This window comes from Anolis sagrei, chromosome 1, assembly GCF_037176765.1.
Source record: "Anolis sagrei isolate rAnoSag1 chromosome 1, rAnoSag1.mat, whole genome shotgun sequence".
Taxonomy (NCBI): domain Eukaryota; kingdom Metazoa; phylum Chordata; class Lepidosauria; order Squamata; family Dactyloidae; genus Anolis; species Anolis sagrei.
This window is the reverse complement of record NC_090021.1, coordinates 332,955,548-332,974,020: the sequence shown is the minus strand read 5'-3', so window position 1 is coordinate 332,974,020 and position 18,473 is coordinate 332,955,548. Positions and strand designations below refer to the sequence as shown.

The following is an 18,473-nucleotide window of genomic DNA, read 5'->3' as shown; positions in this document are numbered from 1 at the left end:
AGAGTAGAACTAGATCTAATGGGTTTAAGATACAGAAGGGTAGATTTCAACTAAACACTATAAGGAATTTCTTGACAGTGAGAGCACTTCAGCAACTGAACCTATTGCCTAGAGTAGTGGTGGTATTTTTTTCTCTGGGTTGCTGTAAGTTTTTTAGGCTGTATGGCCATGTTCCAGAAACATTCTCTCCTGAGGTTTTGCCTGCATCTATGGCAGGCACCCTCAGAGGTTGTGAAGTCTCACAGCCTCTGACCTCACAACCTCTGAGAATGCCTGCCATAGATGCAGGCGAAACATCAGGAGAGAATGCTTCAGGAACATGGCCATACAGCCCGAAAAACTTACAGTAATCCAGTGATTCCAGCCATGAGAGCCTTCGACAATACATTTCCTTCTCTGTTTTTCCCTAATGGAGACTTGACAACTGTCTGCTGGGGATGCTCTATCTGGAGAACCTGCACTAGGCAGGAGGTTGGGCCTAATGGATCATAAGGCACCTCCCATCGTTCTAAGTAGGAGCCCTTGGTGGCACAGTGGGTTAAACCTTTGTGCCAGCAGGACTGAAGACCGACAGGTCGCAGATTCGAATCCGGGAAGAGCGCGGATGAGCTCCCTCTATCAGCTCAAGCTCCTCATGCGGGGACATGAGAGAAGCCTCCCGCAAGGATGACAAACCATCAAACATCCGGGCATTCCCTGGGCAACATCCTTGCAGATGGCCAGTTCTCTCACACCAGAAGCAACTTGCAGTTTCTCAAGTCGCTCCTGATACGATAAAAAAAAATCATTCTAAGTACCATAACACATGTGTGCTGAGTCGTGTGAATTCAGCACCCAAACAACTCAGATTCTAGTATTTCAACTGAGTTGAGGATTAAACTTCACTGATATAATCCAAAATTTTAGTTGTATAATGGTTAATGGAAAGATGAGCTTCTGCTCTGTTTTTTATATCTAGAATAAAATTAACAATTATATTTTGAGAATAACATTTCAAATAAGACATAAGCAGAAATGTTTTGTTTTCTTTGCAATCTATATTCAGTATATTTATTCTAATTTTATTGCATCGTATGCCAATGGTTCAGCATGAACTCACCATCTATTTTTAAAATAATAATAATAATAAAGCACTACTTTAGCATTATGTGTAATTCAAAACAAATGTTTGCTATAATTTAAAACAAATAATAATCTCATAACAGTTAAGGTTCAACTAAGGAGATCCGTTTTAAGCTTATATTTCTTATTTGCTCATGACATTGATTACAATAGTAAGATACCTCACAGTTCAGTGATTTTCCAAGAGCCAAAAGAAATGTGAGCTATGTGTGTAATTCAATTGAAATAACACCTTGGAACTGTCATAACACCAAAACCATCCAAATTTTGTAAAGGTCTATATAAAGATTCCTCCTAAAATGTGATGAATAAATTGAATGTATGGATACATCTGTAAAGCCCAGGATGAAAGTGACTGAAACTGACCAGGATCTGGAAAATACAATATTCATGAATTAATCTTGGGTATGCATTTGAAATAAAAACTATTCTCAAAGAGATGGCATGCATATACAGTACAAAACAAAACCAGTCAATAGAGGCAATGTGTCTATTGTTGTTATCAGTGATGATGTCAGGTAAATTGAATGAAGGAATATATATATATATATATAAACCTATTCTTTGATCTTCAGATCTCACCTACATTCTTGTACCATTCTTTGCTTGTTTTGACATTTTGCATTTTCTTTAAACATAGAAGAAATAATATTCATTTCCATATTCATTATCCTTTTCGTATTTATGATTAGCCATTTTCATTTTTCAAACATACAGAGTGTTTCATGCTTAGAACATATGTGTCAAATGCAAGGCCTGTGGACCAAATTCAGCCTGTCATGTCATTTTTTGGTGGCACTCGAGATGCCGCATTAAACTCCTATATTCCTCATCTTTAGACATCATGACAAACACTGGTGGAAAATATAATACAGTAACATCTGGAAGGTTGCAGTTTGTTTTGTTTAATCAACAGTTTGAATTCAGATTCAAGGCTTGTGGATATGTCTGATGTCAAAATAGCCTTTAACTTTTGGCCCAACATCAGAGCCACAAGTGCTGCTGGGTTACAATTTCTATTGTCCTCAGTCCACATGGCAGATGTGATAGGAGTTGTTCTTCAATAACATCTGGGGACCCAAACTGGGTAAAAAGTAAAGAGCACCAGCCACTCTTTATAAAAAATTAAAGTTGTCCCTCTGAGTTTACAGATTCTCTGTCCATGGATTCAACTGGCCTTTGAATCCATTATTATAATATATTATTATTATTGAAGGCAACCATATAGCAGATGTGGCCCTCAGTGAAAATGAGTTTGACGCCCTGTGACTTTAAAAGGCAAAATGTACTTTTTTGCAAAAAGAAAAAAGTATATTTTGGGTGGTGTAAAATGATTCTGTCAAGAATCTCAAGCTTCAGCAGATTTATTTATAAATCCTAGCCAGAGGAAAGCCAGTGCTTCAGATCTTGAAATGTTGCCACCAGAACCTGCAGGCTTTCTGTCATCTGTGACACAGCAATCCAGTGGATGAGTTGTTAATGGTACTTTTCCAACTTCCTCACATTAAATGAATGCACTAATCACTATTTATATAACAAAATTTAATGTCTTCATCTTATGTATTCTGTTCAATTTCTACAGTACACGTGTAGATAAAAACATAGTAAGTACAGAATATCTGACAAAACCCCATATTCAGAGAAGGTGCTATCTTGCATTCAATAAGTTGATCACTTATTTTTGAGGTTCCTGTTTTGTTTTTGTTTTGTGTGTGTATGTGTGACTGGCCTTTTGTCCACCCCAATAAATAGAGCACATATTGTTAGCTTTAAATTAGTGTAGGTATTTTCATAAAATGTATTATTTGTCTTTATTTATTTATTTTGTCGTGTCAGGAGCGACTTGAGAAACTGCAAAAGTTGCTTCTGGTGTGAGAGAATTGGCCATCTGCAAGGACGTTGCCTAGGGGACGCCCGGATGATTTGATGTTTTTATCATCCTTGTGGGAGGCTTCTCTCATGTCCCCGCATGAGGAGCTGGAGTTGATAGAGGGAGCTCATCCGCCTCTCCCCGGATTCGAACCTGCGATCTGTCGGTCTTCAGTCCTGCCGGCACAGGGGTTTAACCCACTGCACCACCCAGTCAATGTCCCTGGGCAACGTCCTTGCAGACGGCCAATTCTCTCACACTAGAAGCGACTTGCAGTTTCTCAGGTCACCCCTGACACGACAAAAAAAATTGTCTTGATTACACCTGTTGTTGCTGCTTGAGGCATGCTATCATAAGGGTAAAATAGGATAATCTTTTATGCTATGTATCCTTTTCAGAGCTCATTGTCACAACTGATTTCAGTTTGTCCCTTGTTCTGGGCATTATCTTTATATAATGCCAGAACAAGCCTGTGAAGATGCTGAAACAGCTAGTTCTTGCAACTAGATCTAATCAACAGCCTAGAGGATAATAATCTGGAATTTCAGAACACCTTTCGAAGTCAGCCCTATGTAAAGTATTAGTAGATGAAAGCATTATAACTGTAGTCCAGACAAGATGCAATTAAGGCATGTGTTACCATGGCCAGATGATACATCTTCAAGAATGAATTCAGTTGGCTCACTATTTACACTGGTGAGTAAATTTACACTTCTAGTCATTAAGCTTCTGGACCAAATGATATGTTAATGAATTATAAAAAGCACTGCTAGCGTGAACACATCCTAACTTGGTTTGAAAAAACAGGAATTGGTGATCACAGGATCAGGCGTGGACTGCATCAGTGCTTTTCACTATTATTAGATGAACTCCAGGTGAAATATCTAGACTGGGCATTACCTTTGGAGGACTTAACACATCTTGTTGAATTAACCTTTAAATGTGCTATAGATTTATGTATTTAATTTAATTTAAAGTAATGACAATACAGGAAATTATGCTGTTACCTTTCAGATCATTTAGCTGATCTTCCTTCTGTTTAAATAATTCAGACTGTTTGAAAACTCGGCTTTGGATTTCTTCGCATTCCTTTTTTTCTTGATAATATTCCTGAGCAATTGCAGTTTGTGCATATTTTGCTTGGTGCTGCTGGAAAGTTTCCTGATACTGATGCATATAATCTTGGTACATTTTCCTTTTAAAACAAAAAAAATGCAGTTACCCCTAGATGCCAATTAATTATCATTTCCAAAAAAGCAACTTCTTCTAATCCAATATGCTGGATTCCTTCATTAGGAATATATAAGAGCTCTTGCATTTTTGTATTAAATTGCTGTTAAGAGACAGAATGTAAGGTGCTCTATTTAGCAAATTAAATGCTGTGGCACCTCAGCTTTACATTTCCAAAGAAATGTACGTTCTTATTTTCTGAAACATAGTTTTCACATGTCTCTAGGTAATGCATAGAATGGTTATAAGTAATAATGTTACAGTAGAGTCTCAATTATCAGCATAAATGGCGGAGCATTGGATAAACAAAATGTTGGATAATAAGGAGGGATTAAGGAAAGGCCTATTAAACAACAAATTACATTATGAGTCTACAAATTAAGCACCAAAACATCATGTTTTACAACAAATCGACAGAAAAAGCAGTTCAATACATGGTAACGTTATGTAGTAATTACTATATTTACGAATTTAGCACCAAAACATAGCAATGTATTGAAACAGCTGTGGATCTGGGCCGGAGGCAGACTGTCTTAGATAATACAGAACGTTGGATGAGCGAAGGTTGGATAAGTGAGACTCTACTGCATGTGCAATTGTTATAATAAAGCTATTAAAGTTTCTTTCATACTTGTCTTTTTCTGTTGTTTCTTGATAGTTCTGAAGTTCTGTCTCCAAGTATTCTTCATGTTTTTTCAGAATCGTATATGCTGGTTTCCAGCTAGGGCAACAAGTTTCAAACCACATTAAATACATTTGATTGAAAGAAGACATTTTATAGACATCATGAAAAGTAACCAAGACATCAGCATAACAGATAATTCCTATCTTGTGAAAATGGGCTTTCTCCTAGCTTCTCTTCATGATGACGATGAATTTTTTTCAGGGAAAAGCTTTGAGTATCTGGCCCAGCTTACTTGTCCGAACACATCCACCTCTAGGTTCTTGTGGGTTTTTTCAGGCTATAGGGCCATGTTCTAGAGGCATTTCTCCTGACGTTTCGCCTGCATCTATGGCAAGCATCCTCAGAGGTAGTGAGGTCCACCCCTACTTCCCATCTCGTAATCTAAGATCATCCAGGGAGGCCCTGCTCTCGCTTTCATCAACAGCACAGATGCGTCTGGCGGGGACGAGAGACAGGGCCTTCTCAGGTGTGGCCCTCCACCTATGGAACACACTCCCAAATGAGGTAAGATCCGCTCCCTCCCTCCTGGCTTTTATAAAAAAAAATTAAATCATGGTTTTGGGACCAGGCCTTCGGGCAGTAGAAGTAAATGTTTGCAGCATTTCGGAAAGACAATGACTGGAACGGCGATTTGACTGAAAAGACTGTTTTGTGGTTTTAATGATTGTTTTATTGCTAATGGATGTATTGCTTTAATTTGATTTATGTCTAACTGTAGTGTATAATTGTAATTGTTTGTACTGGCATTGAATTTTGCCATTACTTATGTTTAGACCGCTTTAAGTCTCCCTCGGGGTGAGAAAAGCGGTATACAAATACTGTAAATAAATAAATAAATAAATAAGTATCTCTCTGAGTAATTTTAGTATTTGTAAGCCATGATTGCAATTAAAAGATTATTCTCATTTATTTCAGTGGGATGTATCTTATAATTGGCATAACATTCAGTATTGACATAAGCTGAGGAAGTGAACCATAATTATTTATTTGCAGGTATAATATGAAAATACTTCAAGAGAAATAATGCTATAAGGTTAGACAATGTACTCACTAATGTAAGTAGTTAATTCAAATATCAAATGTACAATTTTAGGTACTTTAGGCAACTCAGTTTCATCCTTCCCTATCTTATGCAATATGGAGAATAGTGATACTGCTGTCTGACCTGCTTCAAAGAGCTGCTTCACTTCACTGAGGATATTTTTGGAAGCATTTGAACTCCTGGAGAGTGCTAAATATTATTTTCTTCCATCTGTAGCATAATAATTCCTCAGGCTGCAGTGAATGCGTGAAGGGAAGCAGAACCAATCTAGAAACTAAAATCATCAGGCTTATTCCTCTATCAACTGTCACCTGGCAACAATATCTATCAGGTTGCAGCAAAAAAGAAAAGACCAATCCATAAACTCAGCTGTAAGACCGGCTACTTTTTGCTTCTCTCTTTTCCTTTGAAGTATTTCTATTCCAAACTAATCAATATTCGAACTCTGTTAATGAAGAACTAATGCCAGAGTCTGGGATCCCATCTACACTGATTTATAATTCAGTTTCTGAATGCAGATGAATTTCATTGAATTTGATTTTATGGCAGTGTAGACTATATGATCCAAAGCAGTTAATCTGCATTGTGAAACTGGATTATACAGCAGTGTAAATCCAGCATGAGTCCCTCCCCCTGCCTTTCTTTCCAGTCACGTTTTATTTCTGTTTCATGTCTATCAGCTTGTAAGACTGAATGCAAGCAACAATCACCAAAAGACATTCTGAGCGACTTTTGTTTGAAGAGTAGAATAAACATGTTTCAGTTAAACAAGAACATATTATGCTTGTCTTTAGGTTAAAGGTTTTGCCATGACATTAACTCGTATCCAACTTTGGGGGTTGGTACTTGTAGAGATGTGTTCATTATAAAGTGTTATTTATAATGTGTTTAAACTGTATTTATAATGTTTATTATAGAGTGTTTAATGTACTGTGTTGAATCTGTATTTATGTATTACATTTGTTGCCATGGCCTAGCTGTGAGGGATAGGTTGCCATGGTGACAAGACAAGGCAGCAGAGGAGGTGGGCGGAGCTAAAGGAGTAAAAGGTTTGAAAGTGGCAGTTAAGCTCCAGTCCGGTGGAGGAGACCCGGAAAAGAGCAGAGCCAGTTAAGGGCTCTGGGAAATAGCAGAGTCAAGAAAGGACTCTGGGAAAAGTAGTTCAGTCCGGTGATTGAGACCCGGGGAAGAGGAGAGCCAGTTAGGGCTCTGTTGTGAAGCTGTGAGAGTTCAGTAGTTCCTAGAATTTGTGAATATTTCTTCAGCAAGAGAGCTGAAGGTGTTACCTTGTTAGATTGCTTAGGTTAAAAGAATCTAACAGAGGGGGTTTTCAGGATTGCCAGTAAGGAAAGACTGGTGATCAGTGGTTTGTTCCGAGTATAGGGCAAACAGTGTGGACATTCACATTAGGGAATTCTGAAGTAGTATAAGCACTTCACTAAAGAAGAAGTTTGTAGAATTGTATCATCAGAAGCATGTATCTCAAACCAGCCATTTTGTAACATCAAGCCTTGTGCCAAGTTCAAATTCTCAAAACTGCAACAATTACGTTCTGTTAACAATAAATCTTGTTCTCTTTGTATTTCAAACCTGCCTCCTCCATTGCTTTTATGCTTGGTGCATTCCACACTACCAAAATCACCTCACAGCACAACTAAAGATAAACAGAGACATAATCCAGCGTCTCTAAACATATTGGTGGCAGCTTAATTGATATTTAAAAGAAGGTTCCTCACAGAATATTGGTGGCATTAAAGAAGATTAATACTTCCTCACATAATTTTGGTGGCATCTAGTGAGATTAGCGCTGCTTCTTTACATTTTTGGTTGACAAGTGGTGGGATTAACGCTTCTTTACATTTTTGGTGGCAGACGACGGGATTCGTGTAACAACTAATCGAGTGCCTTAAGTTTAATTTTAAAATAAGTTGTGAGGTAAAAGTTGCTGAAAAATGGCTACCAGGCGACAGAGAAAGCTGGCTGAAGAAAGAGAGGGAGACCAAGGAGAAAGTTCGAGCTCTGGGTCAGAGACAGAGCCAGTGCCTATGACAGAAATGGCTTTTAAGTACAAATTGGAGATGAAACGTTTGGAAATGGAGGCAAAAGAAAGACAAAGAGAGAGAGAACTGGAGATGGAGGTAGAACAAAAGGAGGCTGAGAAAGAAAGCATGGGTGAATTAAAGAGCGAACATGAGAAGTTGACTATGGCAATACAAAAGTGGGATCAAGGCCATGTACATGAAACATACATAATTTTAAAAGATACAGAAGTGCTGAGGAGTGACTCAGACTTAGTTTTGACAATGGCGGCATGTTTGAGGCGCAGAGGAGATTTAAACAGTGCCATAGAAGTTGTGACACAAGCTGTGGAATGGCACCAGGAATTTCAGCCAGGGACTCCAGGCCATTTGTCCCTCCTCAGGAGAGCCACAAGGCTCGCAAAAGTAGCCAGGAAGGTGACACAGGAAGATGAGAAAGACAAAGATGGCGGAGCTGCCTCTGGGCTGGATGGCATGGCTAAAAAGATTGAAAACTGGAGAATGACGTGTGAGGAGGAAGAATATAAGAACAAAAGCCCTGATCAAAAAGCCATGTGTTTCACCATACAACAGGATGGGGATGAGAATCCAGAATCTAGCACTACGGTTGCTGAGCTTATTAAGATGACTTCTGGACATGATTCATCCACTGTAAAAGTTCCAGATGATCAAACAAAAGAAGTTCTAAAGAATGGAACTATAGCTGAGGATAAGAGTTTATGTGAAACTTATCAAAGAGCTGGCATCAACAAAATGATAAATACAAGATTGTACCCTATGACAGGTGATGGTGAAAAAGAGAGACATTTTGTTGAGAGTAAAACTTTAGATCAACTCTTCCTTGCTAACTCTGAACATGCCGATGTGTCTACATCTGAAGAGAGGGTGAACAGAAAAAGAAGATTTGGCCAGGTGTCGGAAGAGAAATCTCCTTTATCCTTGAACAAAGAAGAAAGAGAGAATAAAAGCCAAGTTGATAGACTGACAAGAAAACTAATATACACAGACTATATTGGTGATAAAAGGAAGAATTTACAATTTCCAGCTTCGGGGGTTCATCCAGACTACAGTGATGAGATCACAAGGGAGAGAGTAGGTGTTCTTGTTCGTTCTTCCAACGGTGGCGAGTTCTCTTCAAGACCAGGAGAGAATATTCAAGGAAGTGCTGATTCTTCGCAACAACAGAGTGCTACGCTGAAGCAAGTCTCATTTCAAGCCTTAGAACTCGATAAAAGCAGAACTGTTCCTGATAATTGGAAGACCAGATGGAAAGAGGATAACTCCAGCAGCGGAGAGGAGAAAGAAGAAGAATGTGGTACTGGGGGAAGTGTATTGGCCTGTTGTAATTTGAGACTGGGTATCAGGGAAAGGAGAATTGGAATTGAGTAAAAGAAAAAACAAAAACCTTATTCTCTACAAGGGCCAGATCAAATAACACATTGCGTAATAAAAGTGTTAATGTAGAAAGGTAATAGATGTGTAATGTAGTGTAATATTTTAAAAATGGTTAACCTGTTTTAATTGCAGATTTGTGAAATGTATGATGTTATTACAGTGGTGAACTGTATATGTTTCATACCATAGATATAAGATATAATCCCATTATAATAAAGTGTGGTAGGTATATATGTTTTACAATAGGCAATAGATATTTACGAATATATGTATAAGTATAAAAATGTGAGACTTTGATACCACATCCATAGATGATACTAGAATTTCGTAGGTTAAAGGTTTGTATGTATGGTAATTGAAATATACTTAACCATAATATGTTTCCCTTTCAGAATTGATATATATGTATTTATTGTTGGATAATATGTGGAATTATTTTTTTGCCATTCTGGGACTGGGAATGGTCCAAAAAAATAATATTTCTGGGGGGGAAGGTGTAGAGATGTGTTCATTATAAAGTGTTATTTATAATGTGTTTAAACTGTATTTATAATGTTTATTATAGAGTGTTTAATGTACTGTGTTGAATCTGTATTTATGTATTACATTTGTTGCCATGGCCTAGCTGTGAGGGATAGGTTGCCATGGTGACAAGACAAGGCAGCAGAGGAGGTGGGCGGAGCTAAAGGAGTAAAAGGTTTGAAAGTGGCAGTTAAGCTCCAGTCCGGTGGAGGAGACCTGGAAAAGAGCAGAGCCAGTTAAGGGCTCTGGGAAATAGCAGAGTCAAGAAAGGACTCTGGGAAAAGTAGTTCAGTCCGGTGATTGAGACCCGGGGAAGAGGAGAGCCAGTTAGGGCTCTGTTGTGAAGCTGTGAGAGTTCAGTAGTTCCTAGAATTTGTGAATATTTCTTCAGCAAGAGAGCTGAAGGTGTTACCTTGTTAGATTGCTTAGGTTAAAAGAATCTAACAGAGGGGGTTTTCAGGATTGCCAGTAAGGAAAGACTGGTGATCAGTGGTTTGTTCCGAGTATAGGGCAAACAGTGTGGACATTCACATTAGGGAATTCTGAAGTAGTATAAGCACTTCACTAAAGAAGAAGTTTGTAGAATTGTATCATCAGAAGCATGTATCTCAAACCAGCCATTTTGTAACATCAAGCCTTGTGCCAAGTTCAAATTCTCAAAACTGCAACAATTACGTTCTGTTAACAATAAATCTTGTTCTCTTTGTATTTCAAACCTGCCTCCTCCATTGCTTTTATGCTTGGTGCATTCCACACTACCAAAATCACCTCACAGCACAACTAAAGATAAACAGAGACATAATCCAGCGTCTCTAAACATATTGGTGGCAGCTTAATTGATATTTAAAAGAAGGTTCCTCACAGAATATTGGTGGCATTAAAGAAGATTAATACTTCCTCACATAATTTTGGTGGCATCTAGTGAGATTAGCGTTGCTTCTTTACATTTTTGGTTGACAAGTGGTGGGATTAACGCTTCTTTACAGTACTCATTTCCATTTCTAAGCTGAACAGCCAGCATTGACCATAGACACCTCCAAGGTCATGTGGCCAGCATGACTGCATGGAGCGCTGTTACCTTCCTGTCAAAGTGGTATCTATTGATCTACTCACATTTGCATGTTTTCAAACTACTAGGTTGGCAGAAGTTGAGGCTAACAGCGGGAGCTCACCCCTCTCCCCGCATTTGAACCAGCAACCTTTAGGTCAGCAAGTTCAGCTCAGTGGTTTAACCCGCTGCACCCCTGGGGGCTCCATGCTTGTCTTTAAATGGCTACAATAAACTATAATGATTAATTATACAAAAAATATTATAGCTAGTTGAAATTTCAGAAACACTAAGGTTTCCATGATGTACTTACGTTTCACAGTTCTCCTTATTGCCACCATGTTGTTTGCGCAGATTAATAATCAACTCATCATTTTTGTGAATGTCTTCTTGTAACTGACAGATTTCACCTTTCTTCTCGAGAATACTTGCTGAATATACTGAAAAGATTTTTCAAAATTCCATGAAGTATAGAAATTTGCTATAATAGAACCCCTCTATAACACATGTTACAAAACTAGATTTAGGAAGTTTCACAGATAAAGCTAGTTTGTCTACTAGCTTCACGTATGTACAAGAGATCTACTGGGGACCTGGAGCTCTCCTGACCTTCACAATTTCTCAGTGGTGGCCCCCCACTGTGGAATTCTCTCAGATCAGTTCCCCTCTCTCCTGACCTTCCGTAAGAAAATAGAAACCTGGCTTTGTGACCAAACATTTGGAGAACTTGAGAAATAGAAAGATATGGAATTGATGTGCACTGACTAACTGAAACAGCTGGACTATGTTTAAAGGATCATGTGATTAACTCTTAATGTATTGTTTTATATGTTTTAAAACTGTTTTAATGTATTGTATATATTTGTAATTGTACATATCCTATGGCTTCATAAGCTGCCTTGAGTCCCCTCCAGGGTAGAGAAAGGCGGGGTAGAAATGCCATAAATAGAATAGAATAGAATAGAATAGGTATGGCACTATGGAGGGAGCCTCCAGGACAGACTATGGGAAGAAAAATCTGATTTTCAGCAGGATTATTTTGATGCTATAGACACCCCTTAGTTAAATATAAACCAATGAACCTCTCATGAACCACCCCCCAACCCCACCCCCCAATCCCTACCTCCACCTCAAACTGGAAAGAAACATTCATCTATGCTTCAGTTTCCAGCAGAATTAATCTTCTCTTTATGTGTCTAAATTTTGGTGAAGTAGGTTTAGACAGGATTTACAATCACAGCAATAGTATCACAGTCATGACTAAGCAGAGATCAAGAATATGAAACAGTTCTGGATAAGTAAATCTGAGCAACTGTTTCATATTTATATCACTATGTAGTATGTTTCTGACCTATATGTGTGAACGGTCTCTGTACAAGCCATTATAGCTGCATGCCAGCAGTGGAATGACCTCTTCGTACAACAAGCTTCTGGAGATAATGAATTATTGTGAAGTAACTCAGCCAAAGCAGAATGTGATACGCTTATGAGATCCACATTGCTATCAAAATAGACATGACCTAATGAATAGTATAGCTTTAAGCTATCATACTGTGTGCTTGATGCACATTAACAAAGGCTACTCACTTTTTATCTGTTGTTTCTCATGTTCCTTGGCATTAGATGCTTGCTCAAGCTGAAAAACTGAATCATAAGTGTATATACGTTTGTTTTGGTGTAACTGCATATCAGATATTAAATACAACATCAATTTGCATTTTAAGAATCCCTGCCATTTGGATATTAATTTTATTCCATTTTTGCTGTATTCAGATAGTTCATGTATAGCCTATCTGCATTAAAGAATTTCCAGAGGAATAGTTATGTTAGTTTGCTTCAGTAAACACAAAGAAAGTGTTAGTCTTTAGGATGCCATAGCTCCTGTCACTGCTGCTGTGTGTTCAGGACACTACAGATGTATGATAACCCTAAGGAATTTTCTTGATATAATTTGTTAGTAAATGATTTGCCCTTGCCTTCCTCTGAGGCTGAGAGTGTGACTTGCTCAGAGTCATCCAATGGGTTTTCATGGCCCAGCACAGATCCAAACCCTAGTCTTCCAGTGTCAAACATTCAAATCTATATACTGTGCTAAATGTGTTATTCCCCCCTCTCTTTCATGCCATTCAGACAGACAGGTGTGTATTCATAGCTAGTGAAAGAATTAAGCCACTGCTGTCATATTTTCCTGAAAAAAAAATCCGCAGTGCCAGGGCTCATTCACCTAAAAGTTATGGTACCTAGACGTTTAATATCATTTAATACATTTGCATGTAATGTGTAGCTTTACCTTCAGTTTTCCTCATGGGCAAAGAGTACTTTTCAGTAGGGCTGTGCAACCACGGAAAAATTTGTTTCTAAACTCGATTCGTTTTTAGGGGGTTTTTTTGCGTTTCGTTATTTAAAAGAATTCCGAAATTTTTCTTTAAAAAAGTTCGATATTTACAAATTTCGGAAATTATGAAACAATTACGAAACAATTACGAATCGATTCGTTAATGGCGGACGCGACCGCGCAATACGCTAAAAAAACCTCCAAATGGGACAGGGGGAACTTCTGAAGCTTCCCTCTCCCTCTGTTGTTGACTGTTGGTGTGATAATTATATTTTTTTTCACTGATAAAACAAACAACAACTATAAAACTTGCACCAGACATGCGGAAATAATAACGAAACGATTTCGAAACAATTACAAAACAATTACGAAACAATTACGAAACAATTACGAAACGAATTGAAAAATTCGTTTCAATTTTTAGTTGCTCCTGAATGGTTCAATATCGCTTCGTTATCCAAAAAATAATGAATTAATAACGAATTACGAAAATAACAAACGAAACCGCACAGCCCTACTTTTCAGACATTTGGTTATTGAAGGAGAAATTATTTCTGTATGGATCAAAAATGTGTGGCCTTCCAGCTACTGCCGGATCGCAACTCCGATATTTCTTACCTTTGGCTATGTTAGCTAAGGCTGATTATAATTGCAGTATAACAATGTTTGGAAGGCTGTACTCTCCCCACCATTATGTATACAAAAAACCGGTAACCATGTTTTCAAGTAATGTATACTTCCTGTCACACAGGAGTACATGAGGGACCTACAGTGAAGGTGATAGATATCAGCAATGCTCTTTTTTGGGTGCAAAGTTTATTAAAATTCTATTGATTATAGTCATTCAGTCTGATTTACTTCAAAATGCATTGCACATTGTTTTACTCTAATCTTTTAAACCTGTTTTTAACTAGGTAAAGATAAAGGTTTTCCCCTAATGTTAAGTGCTGTTGTGTCCGACTCTGGAGGTTGGTGCTCATCTCCATTTCTAAACCAAAGAGCCGGCGTTGTCCATAGACGCCTCCGAGGTCATGTGGCCGGCATGATGCATAGAGCGCTGTTTTAACTATTCATTTATTTTTATTGGTTTGAATTGCTTTAACTTGTTTATACTATACAGCACCCTGAGAATTTATGATATAGAGCAGGATGGAAATATTTTATGTGCATGTGCCTTCTACTTGTCTGTCTACTTATGGCGTCTCCATTCATTTCATAGGGTTTCATCAGACCAAAAAAAACTCAAGGGATGATCTTGCCAGTTTCTTCCTCTATAGCCCAAAGCACCTGGTATTGGTTGGTGATCTCCCATCCAATTGTAACTATTGCAAATTCTGCTTGCCTTCCAATATTGGACAGGAATGGACTCTAGGGACCTCTTTCTCACCATGAGAAGAAGGCAAAACCAAACCCGCTATTAAAAATCTGAATAAATCCCATGACAGGTTCACTTAAGGGTTACATAAGTTGGGAACCATTTGAAAGCACACAACAACAAGAGATATTTTTAATTAATAAATTAATAATAGACTAGAGATTCAGAATATTTTGAAAGTGGAGGCATAAAAAGAATGAACGTGTTACATGCTTTCAGAGTTGAAACACTGCAACATACCAAACTCTAGGAGCAGCTTGTCCAGCTCATTTAGGATAGGGTCACTCATTCTGTTACCTAGGTTAAGAAAAGTTTAAAGGTATTAGGAAAAAACATAAACTCACAATTAGATAGTCAGTAATCCATGTAATGTCCAGGTAAAACTATATAAATAAAAATGTAATGTTCATTTGTGGGATTAACATAACTCAAAAGTTACGTTAAAGACTGCCCCAACTCTGACAATTTTTAGGAGGAGCCTGAAAACATGGTTGTTCCAGTGTGCCTTTCCAGAATAATGAATTTCTCAGCAATATGCCCTCAAAATGCACTTTATTATTGATTTAGGATTGATTGATTTGCACGCCCTATCCCCTCCGAAAATTTCCATCCCAGTTATATCCTACCTTGCTCATGCCCAGCATTATTTTTTAATTTTTAATTTTACATTTGGCCCAGCCATAGGTTTTAAATGCTTGTTGTGTTACTGTACTGCTTGTATTTTATTTTATTTTTGTTTATGAGATGTATTTTAACTGTTTTGTATTGTTTGTTTGCTATTGTTTTATTATTGATGTATTGTGGGCTCGGCCACATGTAAGCCGCACCGAGTCCCTTGGGGAGATGGTAGCGAGTTATAAATAAAGATGATGATGATGATGATGATGATGATGATTATTATTATTATTATTATAGGATGTGGAACAATGGCTTCAAACTAGAAGAAAGGAGATCCCATCTGAACATTAGGAAGAACTTCCTGACTGTGAGAGCCATTCAGCAGTGGAACTCTCTGCCCTGGAGTGTGGCGGAGGCTCCTTCGTTGGAAGCTTTTAAACAGAGGCTGGATGGCCATCTGTCAGGGGTGCTTTGAATGCATTTTTTCTACTGCTTGACAGGGTGTGCTGGTACAGCTGTACTAGAAGCTTCAATTCTGTTTGCTTTGCATTAAATGTTTGTTTGCAATCCCAGGCTTGGGATTTTGCAGCAGGGTGGCTTCCTGTTATAGTTTGCAATCATAGGGCAAGCCACCTGTCAATTATCGTTAGGTTCCCTGGTCCCGCCCCTTTTTGAGTTTTAGAGGGAACAGGAGCCTTTTTGAGTCAGTCCACACGGAGCAGCTTTCCATGCAGGACTTAATACCAAGAGCTCCTGTAGAAAGCTTCGTCTTCTACGGCTTGGTTGGGGAGATATACAGCCTACAGCTTGGCCGGGGTTATACAGCCCTACAGCTTGGCCGGGGAGAAAAGGCCCACAGCTTGGCTTAGGATTTTGCAGCCTTACAGCTCCTTTGCTGAGGGACTTCAGCCAGCCATCACCTAAACCTGAACTCCTTCTTTTCCCCTGGAAGTCTACAAAGCTCTGCTTGGTAAGGGTTGCTCGTGGAAGCCAGACGCAGTTGGTACCGGGTGCAGGGGCTCCACGCCAACAGAGGCAAGTACAGACTGCCCAGATTAGAAGTTAAGGATTTCCCCATTAGTTAGTATACAGTTATAAAGATAGTGCCTGTTCCCAGTGAACAAGATTGCAAGAGCCAATAGACTGTTAAGAAAGCTTTAAAGTACCTGTTTGTTTTCATCAATAAAGAACTTACTTTTGGACTTACTTTAAGCCTCTACATAACTTTGTTTTGGGGAGGTCCAAGGGCCTTTAATCTGAGGCAGCCCCGGCGTCCCGTTGGGCGCACGGAATTTATGTCCTGTCTACAGTCATATGCACAGGCCCAGCGTGCGACAGCACACAGGGGTTGAACTGGATGGCCAATGAGATCTCTTCCAACTATGATTCTATGATTCTAAAAACCGCTGGACCAATTGATACGAAATTTAGACACAATACACCTATCAGGCCAATGAGTGACCATCACTCATAAAAACACTGAAAAACACCGTGGAAGGGACTTAAAAAGCCAAAAAACAAAAACTACATTACAAAGCATGCGCAAAACCACATATATGCACAAACACACATATATACACATATAAACAAACACATACGCACACATATACACAGACTGGGCCACAGCAACATGTGGCAGGGGACGGCTAGTACTGTATAAAGAAATACCATCTTCTTGAAAAGCCACTGCACAAGTAATACAGGCTATGATAACATTAATGCTGCATGGTATTCCTGTGAAATTTAACATGCAAAGGGGAAAAACTGATACCACATTAGTAGAATGAAGTATTGATGCAAAATCATCCACTGTGCCTTAGGCAGATGTTTTAATTGAACCATATCACTAGCTGAATCCTTTTAGTAGCTATTTACAGCTAATAAACACCAAAGAATCTAAGCAACTTTTCTAATGCTTGTATGATCTAAATTACATAATAACTCTGCTTTAACAGAAATTTACTGTAATTTGATCTTCTATGGCTCCATTCATTAATGTTTACATACTTCATCAACATGATAATCAGTCAAAATGATGGACGGCTTAGAATGACAAATTTTCTGGCAGTGTAGACTCAGGGTCCCACCACACAGTCTTATATCAAGGCAGAAAATCCCACATTATCTGAGTGTGGACTCAGATAACCCAGTTCAAAGCAGATACTGTAGAATTTTCTACCATGATATTCTGGGATATAGGGCTGTGTGAAAATGCCCTCATCAGGCATAGTGGATGATTTTGCATCAATACTTCATTCTACTAATTGTACGTTTCCACCAACGCCCTACCTCCTCCATCTTGTTCATGCCCAGCATTATTTTTTAACGTTAATTACATTTGGCCGAGCCATAAATTTTAAATGTGTTTTGTGTTATTGTTCAATGTTTATGCTATTTATGTATGAGTTTTATTTTTAATTGCTTTGTTTTAGTATTTGTATTTTGCTTTGTATTGTGGTTGTTATTGCATGTATTGATGTATTGTGGGCTCGGCCTCATGTAAGCCGGACCGAATCCCTTGGGAGATGGTAGCGGGGTATAAATAAAGTTTTATTTATTTATTTATTTACTAATGTGCTATCAGGTTTTTTTTCCTTTGCATGTTAAATTTCACAGGCATATCATGTAGCATTAATATTATCATAGCCTGTATCACTTGTGCAGAGGAGGGTGACTAAAATGATCAAGGGTATAGAGAACAAGCCCTAGGAAGAGTGGCTTAAAGAGCTGGGCATTTTTAGCCTGAAGAAGAGAAGGCTGAGAGGAGACATGATAGCCATGTATAAACACGTGAGAGGAAGTCATGGTGAGGAGGGAAAGAACTGGAGACTAGGATGCCATGGAACAATGGCTTCAAACTACAAGAAAGGAGATTCCATCTGAACATGAGGAAGAACTTCCTTACTATGAGAGCAGTTCAGCAGTGGAACTCTCTGCCTCAGAGTGTGATAGAGGCTCCTTCTTTGGAAGCTTTTAAACAGAGGCTGGATGGCCATCTGTCAGGGGGTGCTTTGAATGCAATTTTCCTGCTTCTTGCCGGGGGTTGGATTGGATTGCCCATGAGATGTCTTCCAACTCTATGATTATTGAGTCCACACTGCCATATAACCCAGTTCAATGTGGATTTTTGTGGGAGTTGAAGTCCAAAACACCTGGAGGGCCCAAGTTGGCTCAGGCCTGGTGTAAGTGTAC

At 38.6% G+C, this 18,473-nt stretch overlaps 1 protein-coding gene across 1 annotated transcript in view; it reads right to left on the bottom strand.

The window, feature by feature from the left end:
- Positions 1-18,473, bottom strand: part of C1H14orf39 (chromosome 1 C14orf39 homolog) — a 67,944-nt gene that overhangs the window by 15,493 nt on the left and 33,978 nt on the right. The window contains exons 2-7 of the mRNA XM_060754881.2: positions 14,904-14,960; positions 12,541-12,597; positions 11,267-11,393; positions 4,854-4,943; positions 4,000-4,187; positions 1,452-1,494 (exon numbers count right to left, since the gene is read on the bottom strand). Coding sequence (XP_060610864.2) covers positions 1,452-1,494; positions 4,000-4,187; positions 4,854-4,943; positions 11,267-11,393; positions 12,541-12,597; positions 14,904-14,952 — 554 coding nt within the window. The 5' untranslated portion in view covers positions 14,953-14,960. The remainder of the gene's footprint in view (positions 1-1,451; positions 1,495-3,999; positions 4,188-4,853; positions 4,944-11,266; positions 11,394-12,540; positions 12,598-14,903; positions 14,961-18,473) is intronic.